This window comes from Eretmochelys imbricata, chromosome 9 (assembly GCF_965152235.1).
Source record: "Eretmochelys imbricata isolate rEreImb1 chromosome 9, rEreImb1.hap1, whole genome shotgun sequence".
NCBI lineage: Eukaryota > Metazoa > Chordata > Testudines > Cheloniidae > Eretmochelys > Eretmochelys imbricata.
The window spans coordinates 47481293-47508444 of NC_135580.1; the positions used below are offsets into that span (position 1 = coordinate 47481293).

The window sequence follows — 27152 nt, forward strand, 5'->3', positions numbered from 1 at the left end:
TTTGTTTCTTTTATTCAGTGGAGAAGTGCTCCTTGGGCCTGCCCTGAGGCCTGCCTTGGCAATACTGATAAATAAACCCTGAGGGGGAAGACAAACGCTGTCCAGGCGGTGCTGATTTACGCCAGTCCCCACCACCGACAGAGGAGAAATGCTAAGTCTGAAGAGATGGAGAAGGTGCCCAGCTGCCAGGTTTGGTTTTGTTCTGGTTCTTTAGGGAATGCTTTACCGAAGAGGTGGGTCCTCCAGTGCGACAGGAAGATGGAGAGGCTAGGACTCTTACTATATGCCTTTGATGTGGGCCCTTTAACAAGGGCCAGATTGAGAATAGCACTGAACAGCCATATGATGGCAACGATTTTCTAACTGGTGGCCTAGGGGTGGAAGGTCAATCCCGTAGGAACCCTTCTTTGTATGGGAAAAAATGCATACAGGCTTACTGGAAGATTGTCATACAGATCAGGAATGTTGCTGTTAAATCACGAATCTTGCTCCTCCCTGGAGGAAAGGCAACGTACATGTCCCAAGAGCAGATAATGAACTGCAGGCAGAATTACCCACCTCTTACCTTTTTCTGCATGCTCTATAATCTGACGAATGGCTTTTTTCAGGCTGTTGGCTCTCAACATTAGCTGCTCTCTAGGCCGGAATATCTGGGGACGGGCAGTGCATGATGATCCCATGGAGTGGTCACTAGAAGAATCACAAGCACTGCCAGATCCATCACCATCTTCTGTCTCCTCTGCAATGGTGGGAGGTGGGTTTGATAGAGATGAAGAGGCTTGAGATTCGTCATTTAATGTCTTCAAAAGGGAGTCCAGCTTCTCCTTCAGGACAGAGCACTGCAGGTTAAAGCAGAAGGTTTGTGCACGACCATACCAGTGGAACTGGGCAGCCCCCTGCCTGTTGGATTGCTGCTGTACACGCACCAGCTGGGTCTCTCTGACAGCAGAGTGGTTTTCTCTCATTCCTTTCTACATTTGAAGTGCTCTTTTCCCAACATACCTTCCTGGCCATGACCTCCGACTCCTCCAAGCTTTCCGTCGCTTTCTCATAGGCCTTCCCTACTCGAGCCACGAAATCCTTCACTGTCTCACAAAGCACCCTAGGCAAAGAAGGCAGGCAAGACAGTCATTCACAGGTTTGCCCACCATTCTCAAAGTAACTTTTTCCCCTTGATCCCCTTCAATGGGCTCTCCTGGAAATACTCACTTGGCTGAGGAGATGACCACAGAGTGTTGGTCAGAAGTCAAGATTTTGGACAAATGAGCAGCCACAGAATCTTCATAGAAGAGAATCTTCTGCACCTGGCGACAGCCAGAAACAAGCTGTTAGATTACTGTTCCCATGGTGTACCTAGACCCATGGCCAGGGTTCCCATATGCTGTGTTACACTTGGGCTTCCCATAGTGCACCCCAAGATGCAGGGCTGTGATTTCTATTTACTCTACTTTCTTTGGGTTTCCTCTGAGAGCTCTATGGTACAGATCACAGTTAGTCACGCAAGACCAGTGTCTGATTAGGGAACGAATTTCTACCAGCTTGTCAACTTGTCACAGAGTTGGGGCTCAGCACCATCCACTTGGGAATAGAAAACACTGGTTTTTATGACTTCTGAGAATGCCATGCAGTTTTCAGCAGCCCCTACCTACAGCATGCTGCCTTGTATGGTAGTGTACAGAAAAGCCAATATAACTTCCAACCCAACCTGTCTTCCTCTACAGCCCTTCACTTGCCTAATACGGAAGTGTCCCCATTTCTGCAGCACCCTGTCTCCTATCATGCCTCCTTAGGAGTCTATTGCTTTCGGCAGTCCAATTCCCATCCTTCTCTACAGCAGATCACCCCTCTGATGTAGAGCCCAAGCCCACTTCATTTAAATTCTCTTCTCCATAGCCTGCTCCCTTGTCTGGTTTGAGCCCATCCACAGCTGAATTCCCTCCCAGTCTTCAGCCCTCTGCAGCTGGCTAAGTACCTCAGAATCCTCACTGAAATCTTCAGTGACTGTGCAAGTCGATGACTGACGAGGGAGTTTGGTTTCATACACCATGATGCTCCACCTATTGAAATGAAACCATTGCAACTATTACTACCAAGCTGATAGCCTCCTCGTCATGAGAAATACAAACACCGGGGACTAAGACAGAATGAAAGGGCTCTTTATATGACCTGAATGAAAGGCAATGCACATGTGCATTCAGAATAAAAAAAAGACCACATTCCTATAGATGCATGTGTCACATACAGGGGTGCTTAGTGTCACAGCAGGTCACCTGTAAAGGGGTTTGAACTGGGGGAAGGGAAGAAGTGATACCCTCCAAACAAACATCCCTTTCCATCCCGACGTCCCTAGTATTCCCTATTCGTTACCCCCACCTTCTCTAACAGAAAAAAACTGCAGGTTTTGCCATGAGAATTTCCATGGCGCAAGCCTCAAAGGCTGCTGCAGATATATTTTTTAAGTGTCAGCTTGATCTAGAAATAAACACTAGCAGTACAGATGTCCTCTTCAGCTTTCAGTTTTACTTTTTGATTCAGACATGAAATAGCTATTTCAAATCCTGAGTGAACACCTGATGTCAAAATCACAGACTGTAATGCAGCCAAGTTACACTGAGAAGATTTTTGGAGTTCAGAGATTGTGGACCTTGTCAATTTCACTATGCTATCGAACTCCACCACCCAACTTCAAGACATGACATAATGCTCAAGACTATACCGCAGGATAGGGAAGCGGATGTACAAAATAACATAACATCCTTGCCATATCTAACTACTATGAGTTTATTGCAGCCTTAGATCTCCTCTGATCATCCATAACAAACTCTGTAGTGGTTTGGGAGTAGGTTGAAACCACTGAACTCATTTTACAATCATCATTGATGAATGTGTAACGCTGGGCAGTAAGGGGAGGCCTCTCTCCTGCCACGTGTTACTAGTCACTTCTATATTGCACAGTATCTCCTTGGTGTGATTATTCTGCAGGGATAATAAGCAATGTAAGAATGCCTTGCCCTGATAACAACTGGGGGCAGGAGTATAACAGGGAACCATTGGTGAAACTAGTCAGTAATTCAGGCAGATAAGAGTCAGGAATGGTAGAACTGTCCTGGGAGGCTGATGTCTCAGAACAGAGCTTAGCACACACTCCGTTGGTAGAACTTGAGTCAGAGATATGGATGTTGTGGTTGGGCTGACACTCACCTGTCCAGCATTTTGGTACTGGCCCTCTCCAACTTCTCCAGGATCTGTGGTAGCTGGGTGTCGTCATCACATGCAGATCCCCATCCTAGCACCCGGGCCAAGTCATTTCCTGTACCCAGGGGCAGCACTCCCAACTGGCACTGCACCAGAAGAAAAGACCACCAATATGGATATCCAAAAGAGAAAACACAAGCCCCATTGATCCAAAAATAACACTGAGAAGAACCTCACTGATTCCCAAACTAGATCAATCCCTGAGAGAAAACTAGTCATAAGATAAAGAGGATGCCAGCTAGTGCTGACCACAACCAGAAAAAGCTGTGAATTGAGAGGGGAGTAGATTCCAGTGATACTCCTGACCTATTCGCTACAAAGAAAACCTTTCAACAGCTGGGCAGAGCTCAAATGTTCTCATTTTACACCAGGGGGTGCTATTGCCTTTCCTAACGGAATGGCACAGGGATCTCCAGGAGAAAATCTCCAGAATTAACACAGCACACATAACACTCACTTTGGGAAAGTATTTAGCTATTCCTGGACTCTGATACCAAAGGGACTCACATCCTCTCCTAGAATTATTAGAGGGACTGGCATAGGAGCGCTGGCCTTTTGGGAGCTAATCCCAGCTTTCTCCTGGCAGAAATCTATGTAGGGGATGGTGTAGGAGCACAGACCGAGCGAATGCTCAGAGCTACTCCAATCGCTGGCTGTCACAGGAGGAAACTGTGTAGGAGCACTGACTGTGAGGGGTGCCCCATTCAGCAGAAGTTACTGCAGTAGCACCAGCTATGGGAAGCTTTTAGTTGCTTCACTCCTGGCACAACTGTATTTCTGTCTGATCAGAGTCCTCTTCACCCGTGGTTGTCTGTTCTTCATTCTTACACATGAACAAGCCCTGTGGGCAGGTACCTGTTTGTGAAGATTGAGGCTGTCAATTTCGGACAGAACCCATCCAACACTTCCATCCCCACCACAAACCAGAATCCGGAAAGTGTCAAATTTCTGGAATAAACGTAAACTACAGGAGGGAAAAAAAAAAAAAAAGATGGGAAGAATAATGTGCTACTAAAGAAACAGGAGTGATTAGCTATTTCAGTCTGGGTTACAAACTTTGCTTGGCAGCTTTGACTAGACTGTTTTTTCAATGAACACGAGTCACTGCTAGATTTCAGGTAAATTTGAATTCTTCATTGTAAAAAGGAAGTACAAATACAGCTATTTTAATACATCAGCCTACTTTACTCTCAACAGCAGAGGAAACAAATATTTGGCGGCTGATAATCTGATGAATTAATTCCTGTCTGCAGATTTCTGATGTTCTGTATACAGTTAGGTTATTTGTCATGGCTTGGATTGTTCTGAATTCAATGCCTCCATATTCAGAACCATGCCAATTAAAGCAAGATTGCAAGAATGGGGATTCAGTACATGTAAGAGTTCAGGAACAGGAGATTAAACCTCAAAATTCTGTCACAAAGGTAGTCTGTAAATCATTGCTCTGCTGCCTTGTCTGATTTCCAACCAGGAAAACAACTCACCACCAAGAAAAGTGTAACTTTCCCATTCATCTGGGCTAGTATGGACACTGTTCAGAATATTAGGCCTAAAAATCAACCTTTTTTAAAAGCTGTCTGTGGTTCTTACTGTAAAGCCTCCACGGGTATTGCCTGTACTAAATAAATTTGCTACAACACTACAGAAAAAACATATTATTGTTAACAATCACCACTGCATTGAGAAAATGCTGTCATAAATGATGGCATGTTGTGGTGCACGGTTTGACTGGCATGAGCTGGAAATTACTCAATGAACATTATACCACATCATCATTTATTTTGTTGTTGCCACTTTCTTTTTCTACAAAAAAGCCATTTTAAAAGTTTGAGAAAATTATTTGATACTATTTTTCATATCCCTCCCCTTTGAAAATGTGTGCCTTTCTACCACAGATCCAACCATACAGGCAGAGAGAGGAAATAACTAGTACTATTTAATTTTATAACCCTCTAAAAATGATCTAATATAACTTTTCCATCAATCAGGGTGCTTCAGTTTCAGGTCCAATATCTTGCAAACTGCTAAGGTGAACAAAATGTCTATGGTTGCTACAATAGTTCATGAGCTATTAGATTTTAAAATGGTCATGGTCCAGGAGTGGATGCCCAATTCAGTATCTTGGACCCCAATTCAGTATGGTTGGAAATTCCTGCTTTTATTCAAGCCATATTGGGGGAATAGAAAAGGAAACACGTGTGATGGGCTTTTTTTCATTAAAAAGGCATTCGCCCATGTGAACGAGGCTCGAGATGTTAGAAACAGCCCAGGAGCAATGACTTAGTGGTCAGGGTGGAGGTCAAAGTTTATTCTGTGGATATCATTTTTATTTGCAGCTATTTCTATACAGCTCACTTTGACAGCATCCGAGTGCCATCTACAAAATCCCATTTCTCATCATAGCAAATGCAAGAATAACAGTTAGATCAGGATGGCTCTTAGAAGCCTGTCTTCACATAACTTGCTTTTTGGGGCTGAAGCTTTCCATGCTTGGTCTCCTCCCAGAGAAGAGCCTCTGGAATCTCAGGGAAATCCTTCAGCTGTTTTGCAGTTATTAGAGAATGGAAATTACGCATTTCAACATTAAGATCTGGTTTTGGCTGATCAATAACTCAAAAACAGCTAGCGAAAGCCCTTCCACATTCTGCATATATACAGTTCTCTCTGAGGAATAGTACCCTTGCTAGATTTTTTTTTTTGGTGGGGGGGGGAGAGGAGAAGAGATTTCAAATCAAAGAGTCAATCATTGCTGGGTTTTTTTTGGTATTTACAAGGAATCTGCTCATTCAGAGAATATTTCCCTACCCAAGGTGAGGTCCTCCATTCATAAGGTCAAAGACCTGTGCCGGATTCAGCAGCTGTTTGAATCTTCTTAGGAATTTTACACCCTGGTTGTCTCCACTTTTTGAGTTGACAAAGACCAGCAAGGGGCTTGTGCAGGACGGGGGGCAAGTGGCTTTCCAGAACCCTGAGTGGGAAGAAGGAACACAGAAAAGATGAAGCTGCACTAGGGGAGGGGGAAAGAAAGAAACAACTTCACACCCAGGAGTAACGTTCTCCAAGCACAGGGATGAAGAAGTTAATACTTTCTCTGAGGTGCTGACATATGCAGAGTAAATGCCAAATGGACACAGCACTGAATCCAGCATGAACCACCTGCCACCAATCTTGAGGTCAAATGTTGCAGTTCTTCTAGCCAGATGCTCAAATTGCCAGCTTCCCAAACTTGCATTTTGCCGTATGAACAACCAACAGCTGCAGCAAACTTTTGGGCCAATAGCAAATAAACTGAATGCAATATCAAAATAAACAGCCCAAGGAACTCAGTGCTGATGAGGTTATTCATTCCCATGGTTCAGTCAAAACCTCCAGTTTGGGATTTACTTGAAATTTTAGCAGAATTCAGTTCAGGGCCTTGGGGTGAAAAGATCTAGTTGAAAGGCCTGTAACTGAAAGAGAGAGGGGAAGATGTTAGTGGATACTTACCATCTGAATCAATGCTGTTCAGAGCCGTGGGAGGGATGACAGATACTTTACAGAGGCCGAGGGGGCACTTAGTTGGTAACAAGTCTTTACAGGTTGTGTGTACCTGAAATAATAAAACTGTATTCAGCCAGCTCCTTCTAGGTCCTGTTCCACAATGCAGAAACCCACCCCACTTTGAAAACAGGACTTGAAACAGCCAGGAAAGGGGGCGGGCATCTAAAGAAATGGGAATCAACAGTATGAAGTGACCAAAGATATTTTAAAGAAAGCAGTCTAAAGGCTTGTCTACATGAGGACTTAGGCAACTTAACTACAGGTGTGAAGTTAATGAACATAAATTAAAATGCATGAAAACCATGTGGACACTCATTCAGAAGTAAAGTTGCCTTAATTCATAAGCTACATTAAACACAGGTTTAAAGCATTTTCACTTATGCACATTAACTTCACACCTTTAGTTAACTGTCTTAACTTTCCTCAGTGTCCTGAGTAGACAAACCCCAGGGTAGCAGGGCTTGAGCTAGTGTGCTAAAATTAGCACTGCAAATGTTGCAGCTTGGGCTTTCAAGCGCATTGTTCCCTTGGGTTTGAGCTCTTTTGACTAGTCCAAGTCTCTGCAGGAGCGCAATGTCCACAGTTCTATTTTTAGCACGCCAGCTCAAGCTCTGATAATGGGGGAGGGATAGCTCAGTGGTTTGAGCATTGGCCTGCTAAACCCAAGGTTGTGAGTTCAATCCTTGAGGGGGCCATTTAGGGATCTGGGGCAAAAATTGGGGATTGGTCCTACTTCAAGCAGGGGGTTGGACTAGATGACCTTTTGAGGTCCCTTCCAACCCTGATATTCTATGATTCTATGAGAGTCTGTCTACTTGGGCTAGGCAGATCAATCCTAGCTGCAGTGTAGATACACCCCACGCAGCAAACTGGGTTCACAATTCATTCACCTCTTCTGCTAACTTTCCTCAGTGTTTATACACGCTGCCTTTCCTTTTGAGATGGGTACTTGGCACTCAGAGCACATGATAACAAGGTTGGGACCCACAGGGCCAAGTTAATCCTTGGTATAACTTCACACACCTCAGTGAGAACAGCTGGGTGCTCAACATTTTTGGAAATCAGGCCTCTCAGTTAGGTGCCTAAATCTGGATTTAGAAGTCTCACTTCAGGCACCCAGTTTTCAACATTTTGGCCCAAGAGGGGACACAGAAAGTAGGAATAAAATGAAAAGTTGGGAAAGAAAAAGGAGCAGAGAAAGAAGGAACACAGAGAATGGAAAAGCAGAGAGATGGGAGGAAGTAGGGTGAATACACAATGTAGGTGCAACTGACATGGTGTGGGGTAAGATAAGAAAGAAAGGAGGGTGATAAAGTGCCCTGCACAGGTAAACAGAAATTAGGCTAATGACCTTTTTGCTCCTTTCTGACGTACAGAGAAGGCCCGGCATAAGGGTTATTTTGTTTTTAATTTCTTTTATTTATTTATTTATTAACATGAGAAATTCATGTACTGCCTTTTTTCCTTAATACCCCTATAACCAACTGGAAAACTAGCAGGATTTATGATGTCATAGATATTAAGCAAGTGAAACCTGTTGAATTAGGAGGGGAAATGTTTTTTATTGAAGTGATTTAAAGCTCCCTGCTTTGTTATTTGTTTCTGTTAATACCTACTCAGCTATAAACAGTGGTTTGTTAAAGATTCATCATCTCCACCCACTGCAGCTAAGGGCCAAGGACATGCCCTATACACTGTAGATTCCTTCACGAAAGACCTCTGGTAAAAGGACGATGGACAGACATCACAATCCAGGTATTTCTAAGGGAACGCACAGGCAGAAAAAAAATCCCAGAGTATTTTTGGTGCGAAAAATCTTTTCAGGCCTTATATATACACCCCAGTGAAGCAACTAGGCACAAGCCTTACTTCTTACCCTTTGCAGGCCACCTATGACATGGAGAAGAACATGGATACATTTGAATGAGAACTTGGCCTGAACTGTCGCTTCACACAAACGGCGGTAACAGAGCACACAGGCATGTGTACACTGAGCAGTGAGGAGATGACACTATTACAGAGGTACACCACGTTCACTCAGCTCACCATGGCTTTGCACCAGAGGCAGCGCCAGTCTTGTAAGCGCAAAACGCTGCCACATGTTTTATCACACACCATGCATTTGGCACTCACGGGGAGGTTTCCTTCCAGCCACTGGTGTGGCATTGAAATCTGCAAACCAAGCACAGAGGGACCACTGTGAGATTCCAGATTACAACTCTAAGAATATAAGACATGGTGTAGCAATGAGACACGCACACATGTGATGCTTGAGGTCAGCAAGGGCACTCTCTAGGAAATACCTATTTATCTATCTTAAGCACTTACATGGGACTGAGGCACAGACAGGCTAAGTGATTTGCCCAAGGTCACAAAGGAAGTCTGTGGTGGAGCAGGAACTTGAATCCAGGTCTTCCAAGTCCTAACCATCCTTCTTTTCCCAAGACTGAGACATAGGGAACCTCACCCTTAACTACTCAACCTCAAAGCACCATGTTCTGATGGTCCATAACTACAGGTCTCTGGCCATCAGGGAATCCTATCAATATAACAAATGCGTAATAACGGAAGGCTCTTTCATAAAGAACATCACTTTTTGACACCAAGTGGCTTTACATACCATTTGCATTTAAAGACAAAGTTGGTTGTTTCCACAGGACAGTTAATTGTACAGAGTATTTGCCAGCCCCAGGCAATGCAGTTCCATCTAATTTTTCCACATCAGCACTTGGGGAAAGAAGGCTTCAACTGCTTCCAGTAATTTCACCCTGATGTCTCAAAAGCAGCATGTGTGGAGGGACATATGCAAAGTAGACTCTATAGTTCCAGCTATTCCAACCCAGAGTGGACATGGTCTAGGCCAATACATACCCCATCTTCATCTTCAATTATATCCTTCCCAATAGACGCCAGTGTCGTCCATTTGCAGTTGTTGGTTGCCCGGACAGCGCACCGTTTGTGAGCTTTAAACTTGCATACTAAAGAGGAACAAAAAGAAATTAATCCTGCCACTGAACACATGATGTGACAGTATGAGCATAAAGGCTGACTAAGCAGTGAAACACAGAGCTTCAAATGTCTGCTCCAAAAGAGAGCACCCTCTGCCTTGTTAGCAATGGCAAAACTATCAGAGCTTAATGTACTGAGTTCGTTAAAAAACTCTATTTTGCTCTAGCTGCTAACTCCTGCTCCTCATTTTCACCGCTGGATTGTAAATGGGTTAATTTATCCCATTTTGTTAAATCTGACATGATATGTACAGTAAAATATGCTTGCACCCCTTTACACATCACAGGTGTAACCTTCTCCACACTAGAAGTATGAGCCGCAAGAAGCTGTGAATGTCTCCTATACCAAAGCTGAGAAAGATTAACCTCCTGAGATTCAAACACTGACATGCACTTGCTGCTGTGAATAATACAAAATACACTTTCAATCTGATTCTTCAAAAATGGATACTTTCACACTTCAGATTTGAAAAATTCTAATATTCTATAGCAATGATTTTGGCAGATCAAAAATAAGTGTTTCACCACACCACTGCCAGATCCAACAACATAAGAACCAGCATTAAAACTACACACACAGTCATCTTCCTACAACCCTCTCAGGACCAGATCCTGCATTCGTTATGCACCCAGAAAATTCCCCAGGAAGCCAACAGGAATCTGAGAGCAAAAGAAATGCAGGATCAAGACCATAAGAGTTCCATTCTTACATATTCTGTAGCTTTCTGAGTGTTCGGTGTCACTTTTCTTCTAGCCCATTTTGTAGACAGTAAACAAGTTTCATTGTTTTAAACCATCTCTGGAATACAGTAGTGAGTTATCATGGCAATATGCCCTGAGTGAGAGACAATAAAGTGCTTTTACCTTCACATGAGAGTCCATGCGACGTGACCCCAGATAATGCCTCCCGGCACACGTTGCAATACGTTGGCCGAGCATGTGAGCAGGCGTACCAGTTATGCATCCCTGAGAAATGGTCCATACTGTACTGCGTAGACTTAAAATAAATACAGTACAGTAAACCCTAAGGTGGAGCTTGAGAGTTTTCCTAAGAGAGAAACTCAAACATAACAGACAGAAAAGGCAAAAATAGCACAGTCTTTTCTGGGGGGTAGGGAGAGGGCAGGCTTTGTGCAGTTAACACACTAGGCATGCTAAGCACACAGAAGGACAAGGAGTTAGGTTGCTACAGACCAAGCACCTGGATACACTGCAGTTGCAGTAGGCTGAATCCTGAGCAGGTGTGACGAGTCAGGGCAATGGTAGTAGGCTGACACCAAACAGTTGAAGACCAGGGGTGCGAGGTATGTGTTCTTTACCTACCTATCCTGTGGTAAGTGTTCTAACACTCACCAAGAGGGGAGTGTACAGAGTACAAAAGTCACTGTAAGAGGGAGTTGTAAGCAGGCAGCAGTTTGGAGGTTTTGTATATAAAATCTGATCCAATGCCCACTGAAGTCAATGAAATGACACCCATTAATTGGCACTGGGTCAAGCCCGTAAACAGATGCTATTTGGGAGGAACTGCACAAAACACAGCTGGTAAATAAGAGGATTCTTCCATTACCTCAAAATGCTCACGGTTCTGTATAGTTTTCAGTGCTGCAATCCAATCTTCCATCTCTTTTCTGTTATCCGCACAGAGGATGAGTTTCCGACACGGGGTGATAACCTGACAGGACAGAGAAATCACTACGGTGAGTTCCAGGGCTGTCAGGAAGACAGGAAGAACAGGGAACATGGAATAAGAACAACCTTTATCACATGAAATATCACTGCTTCTGAGGACAGCCACAGAAAGCAGCTGTGTATCTCTGAGCAAAGATCAATGACACTTTAATGGTATTGCTTGCTCTGAGGCCAACGCTCTCTTTCCGTGGGGTTTACAGAGCTGAAGAGTTTTTTGTTCCTATTTTGACTCCTGAATTCATTAATAACTATAGTTTGAGAATCGCAGTGGAGAGCCATCCAAAGAACAACACAATACAGAAATCAATGATACAACAGCAATGTCAACATATTAACTGCATGGATATTGCATGAGGTTTTTAAAAAAATTAACATTTGATGGAATTTTTCATATTAATTTGAACAATATTAAACCAATTTCTATTTTATTTTGTTTAGATGGCAACATGACTTCTACCAGTTAACATTCCTATGCAAAATATGTGGTACACTGGAGTTAAGGCTGTAACTCTCAATTACTTAAGTGGGGAAAAAACCTCAAAACCAGGATACGATCCTATACTACAACAATGCACACTTTCATCACATCAGTGATTGTGAAAGTTGTAAAGCAACCTAACTTACTGTCTGACTCTTACTGATAAACTGTTCCAGGCCCTCCACTCCATGTGGTTTCTCTCCTGCTGCTTCTTCCATCATGGCCACCTGATTTGCGGCCGCATGGAGTTTATAAACTTGTCACGGACTCTGGTGTAGCATGCCTCCTCTCTCTGAGCATACTGTCACCAGGGCAAGAAGCTTACACAGCTTTGACCTTCCTGGATCTGACCTTAGAGCATTCAGCATCCCTTTCCACATTGTGCGCTTCCCAAAGTGAGTCCGCCCGGGTTGGGCTCCTGGGGAAGCCAGAGGGCCCTGCACCTCAACTCCCCAGTCAGCGATGACTCTCAGCCAGCATGTAAACTAAGGACTTATTAGTTGACAGGAACACAGCGTAGAACACAGCTTGCTAGCACAGAAATCAGTGACTTTCAGCCACATCCATCTTGAGGAATCCCCGGTCAGACGCCCTGGACTTCCCCTCTTTCAGTTCCCCAAACAGATTGCCCAGCTATCAGTGATCTGACCTCCGACACCCCCGTTGCTCCTCCTCCTGGTCTTTGTCTCGCTTCCCTGGGCAAAAGAGTCACCTGGTCGCATCCCCCTCCTGGGTCTCAGGTTACGAAGTGCACCTGGTGCAGACAGCTGGAGCACCCTCACTTGTCCCAGAGGGTCTCAGCCAAAGTCACACACCCTTATTCCCACAACCTAGGCATTGGTATAGCACACAGGGAAACTGAGACGCACACAGTACTCATGCAAAACAGTAAGACTCACATAGCTCACAAACTACATAACAAGAGAAAATCCCCACTTCGTCACAAAACTCTGCAATGCTCATAATGTATGCAGAAACTGTTCTTAATAATCAGTCTGAGAACAGCACTCCCAAATGTAAATTCTTGCTAAAACCAACAGATTATAGATTAATCAACCCATTTTGGAGTTGGGACAAGTGAAAATAAGTTTAAAAATTAGGAAAATATTCCAAAATTGAGATAATCATATTGTTTAACCCTCTTATCCCCAGAAAGCCTGATTTGATTTACCTCAAACTTTCCATAAAAATTCTAAGATCACACCTGACAGAATGGTTTTGTTTGGGTTAAGATAAGGAATGTGTGCATGTCAAAAACAAGCTGATAATTGTGGGCTACTCTCAACTTTAATGTTACTCCATAACAAACCTAAAAAACTGTAATTCAATATAGCCCTCAAATTTGCCCTAGAGACTTTTCACAATAGCATCTGTGTCTAAAGCAGCATGGGAGAGAAAGAAGATTTAGCTGGAAAAGTTCAGTGAATCTAGCACATTTGCTGCTGCTTTATCCATGTTTAATCATAAAATTTACTAGACAAAGTCACATTCTGAAAAACCTAATACTGTATATCCCTGCAAATGGCTAAATCATTACTGGAGGAAGAAATAACAGTCACATTTAAGCATGGACCATCTGTATAGAGAATGTGAAATCTTAGATTTAATTTCTGCAAGAACTCTCTTGTTGAGAGAGTGGAATGGTCAATAACACCTGGTCCAGAAGAAACCCTTTAGGGGGCTCAGGCTAGGGTTAGTGATTTCAGTAAAGACTGACCAAGAGTGGTTCCATTTTTTTCAAACGTGCATATAAAAAGTGTTAATTTTTTTTGGTGCTGTGAAATTAAACAATTAAATAACATGGCACCTGGATAGGAATACAACTAGCTATAATTGAGAACCAGGGTAAGTTGACCTGTAAGGAGAACTCCAGCCATGTTTTCAAATGGGGCAAAAGGATTTCCTCCCAGAATTAAGCAGATTAAGAGCTAGAGGAAAAACACATATTTCTCCTCCCATATTAAAGCAATATCCTCTGCCCTTCAGATTTCACTCATTTTTTTCCTCCCACTCACTCTCTTTGTAGTTCTTGGCATTTCCCCCCTCTCCACTCTACTTGTTTCACTCTTCTCCCTTTTTCTTTATGGCCCATTTCCTATTTTGGTGGGTGGAAATGGATTCTTTGGGGGCCCCACACCTGCTTCTTCCTCTCACCTTAACACATTACAGCAGAACCTTCCTTCTGGCCAAAAAAGAGCAAAAGTGGCTCTCTTTCTAACCTGTCAACACTCCTCCTTCAGCCAGCCAGAAGGGGTCACAAGAGAAAAATAAAAGATTTTTCCTCCTTTAGGGGCTGAGCCTGTTCTCTACACAGCCACGTAGTCCCCAAATCAGTTACAAACTAAAATGCCCTGCCCCATAACCACCAGTGCAGCTCTTCCACCTTGGTTTGTCATTCTCTTAGCACTCTCCCGTTTGTGTATGTCTCTATCCCTGTGCCTCACCCCATCTGATCTGTTCACTTACACCCTGATCTTGCAAATACTTGAACACTAGTTTAACTTTATTCACATAGAAAGTCCCATTGATGTGAACGGGACTACTCACGTAAGTTAAAGCAATGCTTAAGTGTTAGTTAGAACAGAGCCCTAGTTTAAAGTGATTCTTCATTTTAAAGTACCTTGATGTAAGGAGTTGTTATATTAGCATTTTGTACTAAACTTAATTAACAAGATCCCAGTTAAATTAACTTTAACAGCTTCCAGAGACACACACATCTTGAATCTAACTTCTCGTTTGTTTTTCCCTAGTCTACATCCTAAAAAAACACTTCTATCCATAGCAGAGAATGACTGACATGGAACTCTGCTGCTTCTGCAAACAATGCTTTGCTATCTGAAGCAGCTGAATGAAACTGACTAGGACTGTATCAGTTTCACAAGGCCCTTGCAGCTCCAGCCACCATAAAAATCAAAGAATTATTGTGATCCCACCTCAAATGTAAATCTCTCCCTAATCAATATTAATGGAAAAATAGATCTCTCCTAAATATTTCTGATCCAAGATAGCCTCCAATTCCACTCACTTCCTATCTCTTCCATTATGGCTCATGAGATGAATTAAAAAACAATAAACATGCCTGTCAACCTATCAGTTTCCCACAGCCAAATTCCAGTTTAAAATTAAACTTCCTCTTTATGCCATACATTAATTATCACAATAGGAGATCAAACACTGGAAAATGCATATGTAACTGTTGGCAAATGAATATTCACCTAGAAACATTATTTTCTTTTCAAGATCTTCAGAAAATACACCCCTTTTATAGAATGCAGCATACATCTAGCCCTACCCAGACTTTGCCCAAACAAAAGTGGCATCAGTAACTAACAAGGAACAGTTCGGCCACATTTAATTCAAACCAAATGGGTCAGAATGCGCCTTTAAAATAAGGAGCTGCCTCTTGCGGCAGGGACACAGCATGCAATACTCCATCTTAAATCCAGGAGATGTCTACACTGCAGCGGGGAGCATGGCAGCGTGGCTACTGTGGCTTGGGCTGCAGTTGAGGCTCTCAAGCCAAGGGGGTCAGGTGGGCTGAGAGCCTAAGCTGCAGCCTGAGCTGCAAGGTCTACACTGGTAGCTGGAGTCTCTCTACCTGGGCTAGGAGGCTCGCTCCCAGCTGCAGTGTAGACAGATCCCAAATGGCTTGACCTGCACAACAGGTAAGTAATAAACAGAATTAAGCATCATACCTATTCACACATTTTTAAAGACAAATCCTTCCTTGGCTCCTTGTTTTTTTTTTTAATTACCCCAGTCTGTTAAGGATGACTCTAGAATGGAAAGCCAAAGGAGCCTTCCTTCTTGCCCCCAACTGGAGCCTAGGCCACAGTGAACCCTGCCATAGATAGGAAGGTAACTGTCAAGAGAAATTCTTCAAACCTTTTTGAGGGTGTGTCTTCACAGCACTGTTCGCTGAACGGCTGCAGTTCAGCTAGCCAAGCCAGACTGAGAGCAACTATGCTTCAAAACAACATTTGTTACATGTTGATTTGACTAGCTTCTGGGGAGTTGTAACTTGAGTTGTTGCATCCTCACTGCGTTACTAGCTGAAGCTACAGCCCACCTACCCAGTGGCACAATAGCCACTGGGCCGACAGGCCCATGCCCAAGAGCCCCAGCCAATTGGGGGGTCCACAGAAAAACAGGTTCCCCCATGCCCCAACCCACTTGGCGCTCCTGCCAAGGGAGCAGGGTTGGGGCACGGGGTTTTCCCCCACAGGAGCACCAGGCGGGCAGGGCAAGTCCCCATGCTGCGCCCCGACCCTACTCCCCAGCAGGAGTGCCGGTGGGGGTGGCCGCAGGGGGGCTGCAGGCAGAAGGGGTAGGGAGGGCCCCCTACTTGCTCTGGCTCATGGCCCCACAAACCCCATATCTGCTCCTGCACCTACCTCCTGCCCCCTTCCATTCCTTACAGGCCGGTTAGCTTGAGCCTAAAACACCACTTACATCGAGATAGACAGTTTTGGATGTGGATGGTAGTCAAGTTAGAGGTAAAAAATGAGTTGCAACTTGAGCTAACTGTGCTGTGAAGACACACCCTAAGACTACAGAAATACTGGCCACCATTTCCAGACTGCTGTTAGAAGCAGTGTGGAGTTTATAAAAGACCACACATATAAAATATGCAAGGATGAGCATGGACACAAGAGTAGCTGAACGGGTAATCTCCACCACAGCTGCAGAAGATACAGACATCTTAAAATATCCCTCTGTCACTTTGCAACTGCCAGATTTCAGGGCAGGGACCTTATTTCCTGTTTATTCTGTAAAGCACCCTGTACACTTCTGGGGCCACTGTAAAAATAATAAAATATTGACTCTACATACATTAAACTTGCAGCCTTACTGCCATGAACATCCTTTCAAACGAGTGGAAAGTAAAGACATGACTGGTACAGTCACCCATGCTGGAGAAGTGCAATACTTGGACGTTTCTTTCCTTTTTTAAATTAAAAAAAAAAAGTAAAATCACAGAAATGTCAGGCTGGAAGGGACCTTGAGAGGTCATCAAGTCCAGTCCCCTGCTCTAAGACCAAGTAAATTTAAACCATCCCTGACAGGTGTTTATCGAACTTGTTCTCAAAAACCTCCACTGATAGGAGTTTCACAACCTCCCTTGGAAGCCTATTCCAAAGCTTAAGTACCCTTACAGTTGGATAGTTTTCCCAATATCTATCTCTCTTGCTACAGATTACTTCTTGTCCTACCTTCCAAGGTGGACGTGGAAAACAACTGATCACCATCCTCTTTATAACAGCCGTTAACGTATTTGAAGATTTATCAGGTCCACCTCAGTCTTCTTTTCTCAAGACTACACATGCCCAGTATATTCCTCTAGGACTTCACCTTCCTCTATAAGTTCTCAAAGATAATTGCTAAAAGTTCCATGAGTGATTCAGCTGGTTCTTTATGTAACCTAGGATGAACTTTATCAGGCCCTGCTGATTTGAACACATATAGCTTACCTAAATATTCTTTAACCTGTTCCTTCCCCCTTGTTGTTAATATTAATTGTGTTAAGTATCTGATCACAGTTAACCTTCTTAGTGAAGATTGAAGCAAAACAGGCATTAAACACCTCAGCCTTCTTGATGTCATCCATTATTAGCTGTCCTTTCCTGCTAAGAAGGAGACCTACACTTTCCTTCATCTTTCTCTTGCTCCTAATGTACTTGAAGAACCTCTTCTTATTGCCTTTTATGTCCCATATTGGCTTCTCACTATTCTGTCTACCTTTTGTTTGCACTGGGATAGTTTACAGTTTTGCCTTTAATATTGTCTCCTTGAAAAACTGCAAGCTCTCCTGAACTCCTTTTTCCCTTAGATTTTCTTCCCCTGGAATCCTACCTTTTTTGAAATCCATTGTCCTTATTCTGCTGCTTTTATTCCTTCCTTTCCTTAGAATCATGAAATCTATCCAGTATCATTAAAATATCTAGTATCAATTTTTTTGTATCCTCTTAAAAGAACAAGAATCTGAAATATTGGCCCAGTAGACAGAAACTTTGAAGCTGCTGGTAACAGACAGCCCCCCAACCGGAAGCAAATACTCACCAGCAACTACACACCACACCATAGAAACACTAACCCAGGAACTAATCCCTGTAACAAACCCCGTTGCCTTCTCTGTCCCCATATCTACTCTAGCGACACCATCATAGGACCCAGCCACACCATCAGAGGCTCATTCATTTGCAGATCTACTAATGTGATATATACCATCATGTGCCAGCAATGCCTCTCTGCCATGTACATTGGCCAAACCGGACAGTCTCTACGTAAAAGGATAAATGGACACAAATCAGACATCAGGTATGGTAACATACAAAAGCCAATAAGAGAACACTTCAATCTCCCTGGACACTCAATAACAGATTTAAATGTAGCCATACTTCAACAAAAATACTTCAAAAACAGACTTCAAAGAGAAACTGCTGAACTACAATTCATTTGCATACTTAACACCATTAATTTGGGCTTGAATAGGGACTGAGAGTGGCTGGCTCACTACAAAAGCAATTTTCCCTCTCTTGATATTGACACCTCCTCATCAATTATTGGGAGTGGACTACATGAGTAAATTGGCCTTCAATTGGCCTCTCCACTTGTAAGGTAACTCCCTTGTCATCATGTGCCAATATATATTTATGCCTGTATCTGTAATTTTCACTCCATGCATCTGAAGAAGTGGGTTTTTTACCCACGAAAGCTTATGCCCAAATAAATCTGTTAGTCTTTAAGGTGTCACCGGGCTCCTCGTTGTTTTTGCTTTTGGTAAAGGTTCAATTCTGGGGTCTCAAACTTCCTGCATCTCCACAGAGAACTGGTCCAATGAAGAGTGTGTGTGTGAGCGTGAGTGTGAGGCAGGGGCTGATGTCGGGGTTTCCTCCTCCCCCATCTCAGGACAGGTTGCTTCCGGCGGCTGTCTGAATTTATGAGACAGCATGCCAACACACTCACTCTCCCGCAACACACACTGTCTGTCCCCCTGCCATACACACATGTTCCCTGTCACACACTCTCCCTCCCTCCGACTTCAGTTGAAAAGCAGCTGGCAATCTAGTAGGATGCCCATGGAACAATGGGATTGAGAAACCTGCATCATGTGATGCTGTACATGCCCCATGAGGCATTGCAAAAAAACCCCAACGTTTTGGGGGGAGGGATAGCTCAGTGGTTTGAGCAGTGGCCTGCTAAACCCAGGTTGTGAGTTCAATCCTTGAGGGGGCCATTTAGGGATCTGGGGCAAAAATTGGGGATTGGTCCTGCTTTGAGCAGGGGGTTGGACTAGATGACCTCCCGAGGTCCCTTCCAACCCTGATATTCTATGATTCTGTGATATAATGCAGCCATGATAAAATGCCAAAAGCCAGCATTGGGACAGAGAAATTTACATCTTAGGAGACAAAAAATTGGGTTCTGTGTTTATATAGCACCCAGCAATATGGGGTCCTGGTCCATGACAGGGATTTCTAGATGCTACAATAATTAATTAATTAAAGGTATTTTCATATCTTATTCTGCTAGCCAAGAAATCACAGACCTGAAACTAGAAGTCTGGCACACAACTACAAGCCAAGAAGTGAGGACAAAGTTGTAAATAGATTTCAGACAGCAAAATTCCCAACTTAATAACAGCTCCAGAGACACATTTATCTTGAGATTCTTGATGTCCTCAGCAATGTGAACTGACTGAATGAGTCTAAAATGCTTGCTTCCAAACCAAGAATCTCAAAGACAACTTCCAGTTTAAGTAGAAATCGGGTGATATTCAAGATTTTTGTAAAACTTCGTTACAGATTTTAACTGTAGCAGCTTTGTCTCATAATTCCTGTAAAAGGAGTATGAAGACCTAGTTTTGATATAACTATCAGCTGTGAAACAGTGAACAAGATTATATTTAAACAATATTGGTGACAAATAGGAACCCAGAAAACACAACAGAGGTATTTCCCTATCAGAATAGGCCAACAGTTCATCTAGTCCTATATGTAACCTGTCTCTTCTAGTGGCTAATGCCAGATACCTTACAGGAAGGCGTATACCACTCATTAGGCACCTAATTGCTCTTACATTGCCTAGTACACCAGAATCCTGAATGATCATCTACTAACATGATGATCATCTACTAACATCCACCTGGTCTACACCTAAAACTTAGGTCAACCTAGCTATGTCACTTGGGGTGTGAAAAATTCACATGCATAAGATACGTAGTTCAGCTGTAGACACTGTTAGGTTGGTGGAAGAATTCTTCCCTTGACCTAGCCTCCTCTTCTCAAGGGGTGCATTTACTACAGTGATGGAAAACCTCCTTCCATCGCAACAGTGCCATTGCAGCACTTATAGTGTTATAGTGCTAACACGCAGGCAGGGGGAGTAGGCAAATCACAGGACTGCTCTTGGTGGAACAGGGAGCACTGAACTTGATGGAAAAACTGTCCCCACTGAGGAAAGTGAGAAGAGGAGAGTGGTGTGGGGGGGAAAAAAGGGTCCAAGAAGGCAAGTGGGAGGAAGGCCCCATCCTCAAACATTTGTATGTGCACATTTAAGCTTGAAATTTCAACCTGAAACTCACTAACTCACTCTCTCCTCCTCTTTGCCACATACACACATGGCTTGTCTATACTACTGGGATTACAGTGACATAGCTACGGCACCACAGCTATGAGACTGTAACCGCCGTAGTGCAGACACACAATGGCAGGGGTTCTTCTGTCATTGTAGGAACTCCACCCCGTCAAGCAATGATAACTAGGTTGACAAAATACTTCCATTGACCTAACTGCATCTACACTGGGGAGATAGGACTGCAGAGCTGTGGTGCTCAAGGGTGTGGATTTTTCATACCCTTGAATGCCATAGCTATGCCCTAAGTTTTAAGTGTAGAGCAGCCCCCACTGCCCCCCACAACACACTGAAGGGAGGGTAAAGGCCTCTCCCTTCCTTGTTAATGGGGGGGAGGGAGGGAGAGAAGACATACAGTGTGCCAATCTGCATCAGACTGCTGATTATCCAGCCTGATATCCTGCTGCCAGAAGTGGCTAATTTCTGATTCTTCAAAAGGCGGCAGTGGCCATCCACCCCCAAAAAATGCACCTTTCTAATCAGGGAATCACATACATCCATTTCTCACCATGGCAGTGATCAGCTGACACACTGATGTATGAGATTTGGTTACCCCTCTCTTGGCAGACATCGCTACAAATGTTAATGGTCCGACTATTTTTTCAAGTTCCAGTTCCAGTTTTTGACTAACACCCTGGAACGCAAATTCCACAGGATGATGCCGCACTATGTGAATAGCATTTCCTTTTATTTGTTCTAAATTTACCATGCAGTAATGTCATCCAGTGACCTCTTGTTCTCATATAATGGGATAGCACAAAAACAAGGGACTGATTCACTTTGAATGAGGGAGGGGATTGCTTCCCCTGACAGTTTAAAAAAATAAAAAATCAGAAGACAGAACAAACAGAATCCTGAGATTATTAATAACCCTTGTGTTTTTTGGCCTATTTTGAGGTTGGCAGAACTCTGAGTAGTCAGACCCTGAAGTGGCTCAAAGGTTTATCATGATGTGAACTATTATGTAAATTAAACCAGCTTGCTCTTCCTAAAAAGGGAATGCCAAATACTGATGCGGTTGCTTTTTAGCCCGAGTGCTGTGGAGCTTTCTGGCATATGAATCTCAGGTTTGGTCCCTAAAATGGGAACTGTATGCCTAGATTCATCTCCCTTAGCTAGCATTAAAAGACAGTCTATAACAACACTGCTGGTACATAAAGCAATTGCCTATTAAGGCCCAAGGTACCATGGCATCAGAGTTAATCAGTAGTGGCAAGGAATGTGCCATTCATTCTCGAGTCATCAGAATGAATGGGAATGACAGAAAAGGCTTAAGGATGTTGGAGGGAGAGAAACTCTTATTCACTTCAGGCAGGACTCAATTTAGTTTACCAATACCACAAAGAATGTCATCACACTGTCTACAGAAACCCCAATAAGTGTGTCACTTGATGGAATCATAGCAGTTCGGTCAACTACTCCTGTGCAATCAAGATGATTCACAGATTCTCCAGTGAGTCTTTGCAGACACTTCCAGCTGAGGCATCTCAATCCCATCACAGAAAACCTGTTCTTCAAGCCATCCTATTCAAAATCATTGACTGAAGCCAGTGCCAAATGGTACGTCTACACTGGGTTTTAAAATCATCAGCAGCAAATCTCAGAACCTGGGTACAGACTTCGGCTCATGCTATGCCACTAAAACAGCAGTGTAGGGGCTCTAGCTTGAGCTCTGAGCCCACACCCATAGCGTCCCTGAGGCTAGATGCTGACACTACCCTAACACTTCTCAAGGACTCAGCATCATCTCCTGTACCTTTTCACCAAGAAGTCCATCCTCCAACCAGGTTTGCCATCTCCCTTCTGGCTGATGATACCAGTTAGGTCACCATGATACTGCTCTGTCCAAAGTTATCACCAGTTTAACTCAACTGACTTTTCGAGTGAGCCCAGCTGGCAAATGATGGAGCCAAGTGAGGAAAATCTCTAATTTCACATTAAAAAACAGACTGGACTCCCCTGGATGTCAGTCCCCAGTGAACAACTGTGAACCTCCAGATTAGAAAGCTAACCCAATACGGATTCCCTGCCTTAGACCAAAATGTAAAAAGAAATCCTGCTACATTTCAATTTTTTTGTGTTTTCTTATACTGAGCCACTTCAATATTTCCTCCCAGCAGTGAGAGTGAAGCCTAATCGTCATTCTCTGACCTTGCTTCCCTCAAAGGAGTCCTTACCCATTGACTTCTTCATTAGGGTCCTTCCCCAGTATTTCCTGGCTGCCCAGAAACTTCTCAGAGATGAAGTGGCAACTTTGGCCAAACACAGTATGATTCTGCTCTATCAGAGTGGATCTGGTGAGCTCAGTGACCACATGAGACAGAAAAACAAGTTAACACTCTGGCCCAATCACAGAGCTGGTTGTGAAAGACACAAAAGGAGTGACAGAGGAACATGAAATGATTCTGCTAAATATAGCTGTCCTGGTGCGATATACCGTTGAAGGTAGCCAAGAGTGGGCGTATGACAGGACCTGATAATTTTGGCTGCTTCCTTTTGCTACATCCTGTTCAAACATGCAGCCCTGCACACAATTTTATGAACCCTGAATCCCCCAAGAGCTCCTAGCATATTCAAAATAGCTAGCGGTTTAATGTGCAAAGGGAGAGCAGAATTCCTTATTGCTTGGAGGATCGAGAACCAGCAGCCAGAAAAAATATAAACGGTGGAGGCGGCGAGCAAGGAAGTTATGCTGATGCCAGTAAAGATCTTCACTTGATCGGCGATAGCACAGCTCAGGTGAATGTCCATGCACAGGAGGCAGCTAGTGTCTTTGCTTTGTATAGTAGGCCAGGCTGTCCTCCTCACATACCCCTGACATTCAATGAAGGGATGTGGATAGGTCCCAGACGACTGGAAAAAGGCAAATATAGTGCCCATATTTAAAAAAGGGAAGAAAGAGAACCCAGGGAACTACAGACCAGTCAGCCTCACTTCAGTCCCTGGCAAAATCATGGAGTAGATCATCATGGAATCCCATTTTGAAGCACTTGGAGGAGAGGAAGGTGATCAGGAACAGTCAACATGGATTCACCAAGGGCAAGTCATGCCTGACCAACCTGATTGCCTTCTATGATGAGATAACTGGCTCTGTGGATATGGAGAAAGAGGTGGACGTGATATATCTTGACCTTAGCAAAGCTTTTGACACGGTCTCCCACAATATTCTTGCTAGCAAGTTAAAGAAGTATGGATTGGATGAATGGACTATAAGGTGGATAGAAAGCTGGCTAGATTGTCGGGCTTAATGGGTAGTGATCAACAGCTCAATGTCTAGTTGGCAGCCAGTATCAAGTGGAGTGTCCCAGGGGTCTGTCCTGGGGCCGGTTTTGTTCGACATCTTTATTAATGATCTGGATGATGGGATGAATTGCACCCTCAGTAAGTTTACAGATGACACTAAACTGGGGGGAGAGGTAGATATGCTGGAGGTTAGGGATAGGGTCCACAGTGACCTGGACAAATTGGAGGATTGGGCCAAAAAAAATCTGATGAGATTGAACAAGGACAAGTGCAGAGTCCTGCACTTAGGAAGGAAGAATCCCATGCACCGCTACAGGCTGGGGACCGACTGGCAAAGCAGCAGTTCTGCAGAAAAGGACCTGGGGATTATAGTAGATGAGAAGCTGGATATGAGTCAACAGTGCGCCCTTGTTGCCAAGAAGGCCAACGGCATATTGGACTGTATTAGTAGGAGCACTGCCAGCAGATCGAGGGAAGTGATTATTCCTCTCTATTTGCACTGGTGAGGCCACACCTGGAGTATTGTGTCCAGTTTCGGTCCCCCCACTACAGAAGGGATGTGGACAAATTGGAGAGAATCCAAAAGAGGGCAATGAAAATGATTAGGGGGTTGGGGCACATGACTTACGAGGAGAGGCTGAGGGAACTGGGGCTATTTAGTCTGCAGAAGAGTGAGGGGGGATTTGATAGCAGCCTTTACTACCTTAAGGGGTTCCAAAGAGGATGGAGCTCGGCTGTTCTCAGCAGTGGCAGATGACAGAACAAGAAGCAGTGGTATCCAGTTGCAGTGCAGGAGGTCTAGGTTGGATATTAGGAAACACTATTTCACTATGAGGGTGGTGAAGCACTGGAATGGGTTACCTAGGGAGGTGGTGGAATCGCCATCCTTAGAGGTTTTTAAGGCCTGGCTTGTCAAAGCCCTGGCTGGGATGATTTAGTTGAGGTTGGTTCTGCTTTGAGCAAGGGGATTGGACTAGATGACCTCCTGAGGTCTCTTCCAACCCTAATATTCTACGATTCTAATATTACAGTGGTCCAGCCACTTATCAGCTACAGCTCCTGGAGCAGCTACAGTTGTAAAGTGAATAATGACAAACCTAAAAGCAGCTAGTTATGTTTACCAGCAAGACCAGTAACTCATCAGGACTAAAATATTTCAAGCACGCTGCTGCTAAAGCTCATAATGCACAGTATTGATGGGACTGACTATAAGGAGTTCCCTGGTGTATGACAGATTCTCTGCTTGACATGCTGCTAAACCAAGGTATAAAGTGGATTAAGCATGGCTAAAGGAACTCCTGTTCCTTCAATGAATACGTTAATTCATAGAGCAGGCAATGAAAAAGGAAGCAGAAGCATAAACTTCAGCCTTGGATTAGCAATTTACACTTCAGATTAGGAGCATGTGTCACAGCCCTGGTAACTCAGTAGGCTGCTGTGTTTGGGTACTGCAGAACTGGACCTGTGCGCTCTTAAGCTTCCTTTGTTCTGAGTAGGTGCCCTGCACTGTCTCTTTCTTTGACCTCGCTGGCACACTCCCCGGGCATAGACTACATCATTCCTTCACAGAAACGGGACCTCAAGGTCCAGCTGATCTATACTCCCCAGAGTACCCCAATAGCGACAAGATAGCACAAGAAATCTACAGAGCCAAATAAAACAACATAACATCTATACTACCTTCCCTGCCTCAGTCTTCTCATCCCTCGAGCACTCTTTGGGATTCGGTCACCATTACCTAGGGTGTCCAGGATCCTCACTCCTGCCCACGGCTTTTCCTTTGAATCATGCAGTGTGTGCATCTCGCTCTCCTCCGCTATCCCACAGCAACCAGCTTCCTTCTTCCTTGGCTGGTCCTGCAGTCCAAAAAGGATCTTTGTGCTACACAAGCACACTCCTTTTGTTCCTCTTTCTCAGCCTCTGTGGTTTTTAAAGACTAGCACTAATGCCAAGTTTCATTGTTTCCCTTTTCTTGTGAAAATCCTCTGCTTCAAACCCCAGCCCACTGCAAAGAAGCTGGAAACAACTGTTTTCACATCCAATGTGGCCATCCTAATGTCCTAATGTGCTCCCATCTGAATGGGAGCTATTCTTGTCCCTGGTCTGGAACATGCCACCATTCCTGATGGCACAGGGCTGACGCCACATCCACTGAGCTATAATACAGCAATTCCATGAATCAGCCAGAATTCATAAGCTGTACATGAACGGCTTCCCCAAACTGTCACAGTGTATCTCATTAATGTCAATTAGACAACTAAATTGGAGGCCGAGATCACAATTCTACAGGCTGGGATAACATGGCACGATTTAGGCAAGACTCTCTCTTTTGGGAAGCAAGAAGTGAATTCTGTTAAATATTCATGCTTCAGAAGATGAGGGATTGAAGCATGGCTTCCTCCACACATCTCTGTCAATGCGCCTCTGTCCTGCTTTACAATGCACCCTTCACACAGCTCTGCCAATGCACCCAAACCCTGATGATCCAGTGCTGTGCTCCAAGAGAGTTCCATGAATTAGAGCTTTATGAAACTACCTATGTTTGGGAATGTTCCCAAATAGCATTCACAGCTAATTCTGCCATACCTCTCCCCTCAACTCCAGATGCCACACTGAACATTCTTCATCCCAGACAGAACTCACCACTTTCACAGAGAAATGTAGTTATTTTTATAGTGAAAACAGCTTTTCCTGACAATTGGATAGTTTCCACTTATGGAAACTACCTTTCATTTCCATCTGATAAAAGATGAGTTAATATTTTAAAGACCCTGCTAAAGTCTGAGCAATAAGATTTTTTTGTGGAGCTGCTCTCCCTAGGTACCTGAATCCTAACCTGCAACACCCTTGGGACTATGACCCTGGACTTAGAGGTTTTTAAGGCCCGGCTTGACAAAGCCCTGGCTGGGATGATTTAGTTGATGTTGGTCCTGCTTCGAGAAGGGAGTTGGACTAGATGACCTCCTGAGGTCTCTTCCAACCCTAATCCTCTATGATTCTACACAGCTCTTAGACTTAACTCTGAACGGGCAGATTTCAGGCTAGACTAGCGCACAGAGGGATAAATACAATACACTGTGTTGCACTTTCTGGGACTAGATTCAATTAACTAGATGTGTTTCTCTTATGATATATACCAGAACTGTTAGGCCTACATGCAATAAATGCACCAGCCCCCTGCCTTTGATAGTATTTGTTGGCACAACATGTCTCCAGATAAAGTTTAATTTTTGTTTATTCTACATCATGATGTCTCATCTTCTTCCCTGATGCCGGAGTGGGAAAGCTGACAAGACAGAGCATTC

The 27152-nt window shown here is 43.9% G+C and overlaps 1 protein-coding gene across 3 annotated transcripts in view; it reads right to left on the reverse strand.

Annotated features, from left to right (window-relative positions):
• The window catches only part of DGKD (diacylglycerol kinase delta), an 82346-nt gene that overhangs the window by 24305 nt on the left and 30889 nt on the right, over nt 1–27152 (reverse strand). For 2 of the 3 annotated variants that reach the window (XM_077825783.1, XM_077825784.1), the window contains exons 4-15: nt 11371–11475; nt 10668–10800; nt 9667–9773; nt 8842–8967; nt 6742–6844; nt 6061–6223; nt 4111–4219; nt 3202–3341; nt 1973–2057; nt 1210–1304; nt 1003–1102; nt 566–839 (exon numbers count right to left, since the gene is read on the reverse strand). In XM_077825783.1, the coding sequence (XP_077681909.1) occupies nt 566–839; nt 1003–1102; nt 1210–1304; nt 1973–2057; nt 3202–3341; nt 4111–4219; nt 6061–6223; nt 6742–6844; nt 8842–8967; nt 9667–9773; nt 10668–10800; nt 11371–11475 (1540 nt within the window). Of the gene's footprint in view, nt 1–565; nt 840–1002; nt 1103–1209; nt 1305–1972; nt 2058–3201; nt 3342–4110; nt 4220–6060; nt 6224–6741; nt 6845–8841; nt 8968–9666; nt 9774–10667; nt 10801–11370; nt 11476–27152 lie in introns of those variants that run through there. The other variant, XM_077825786.1, reaches the window with a different exon arrangement.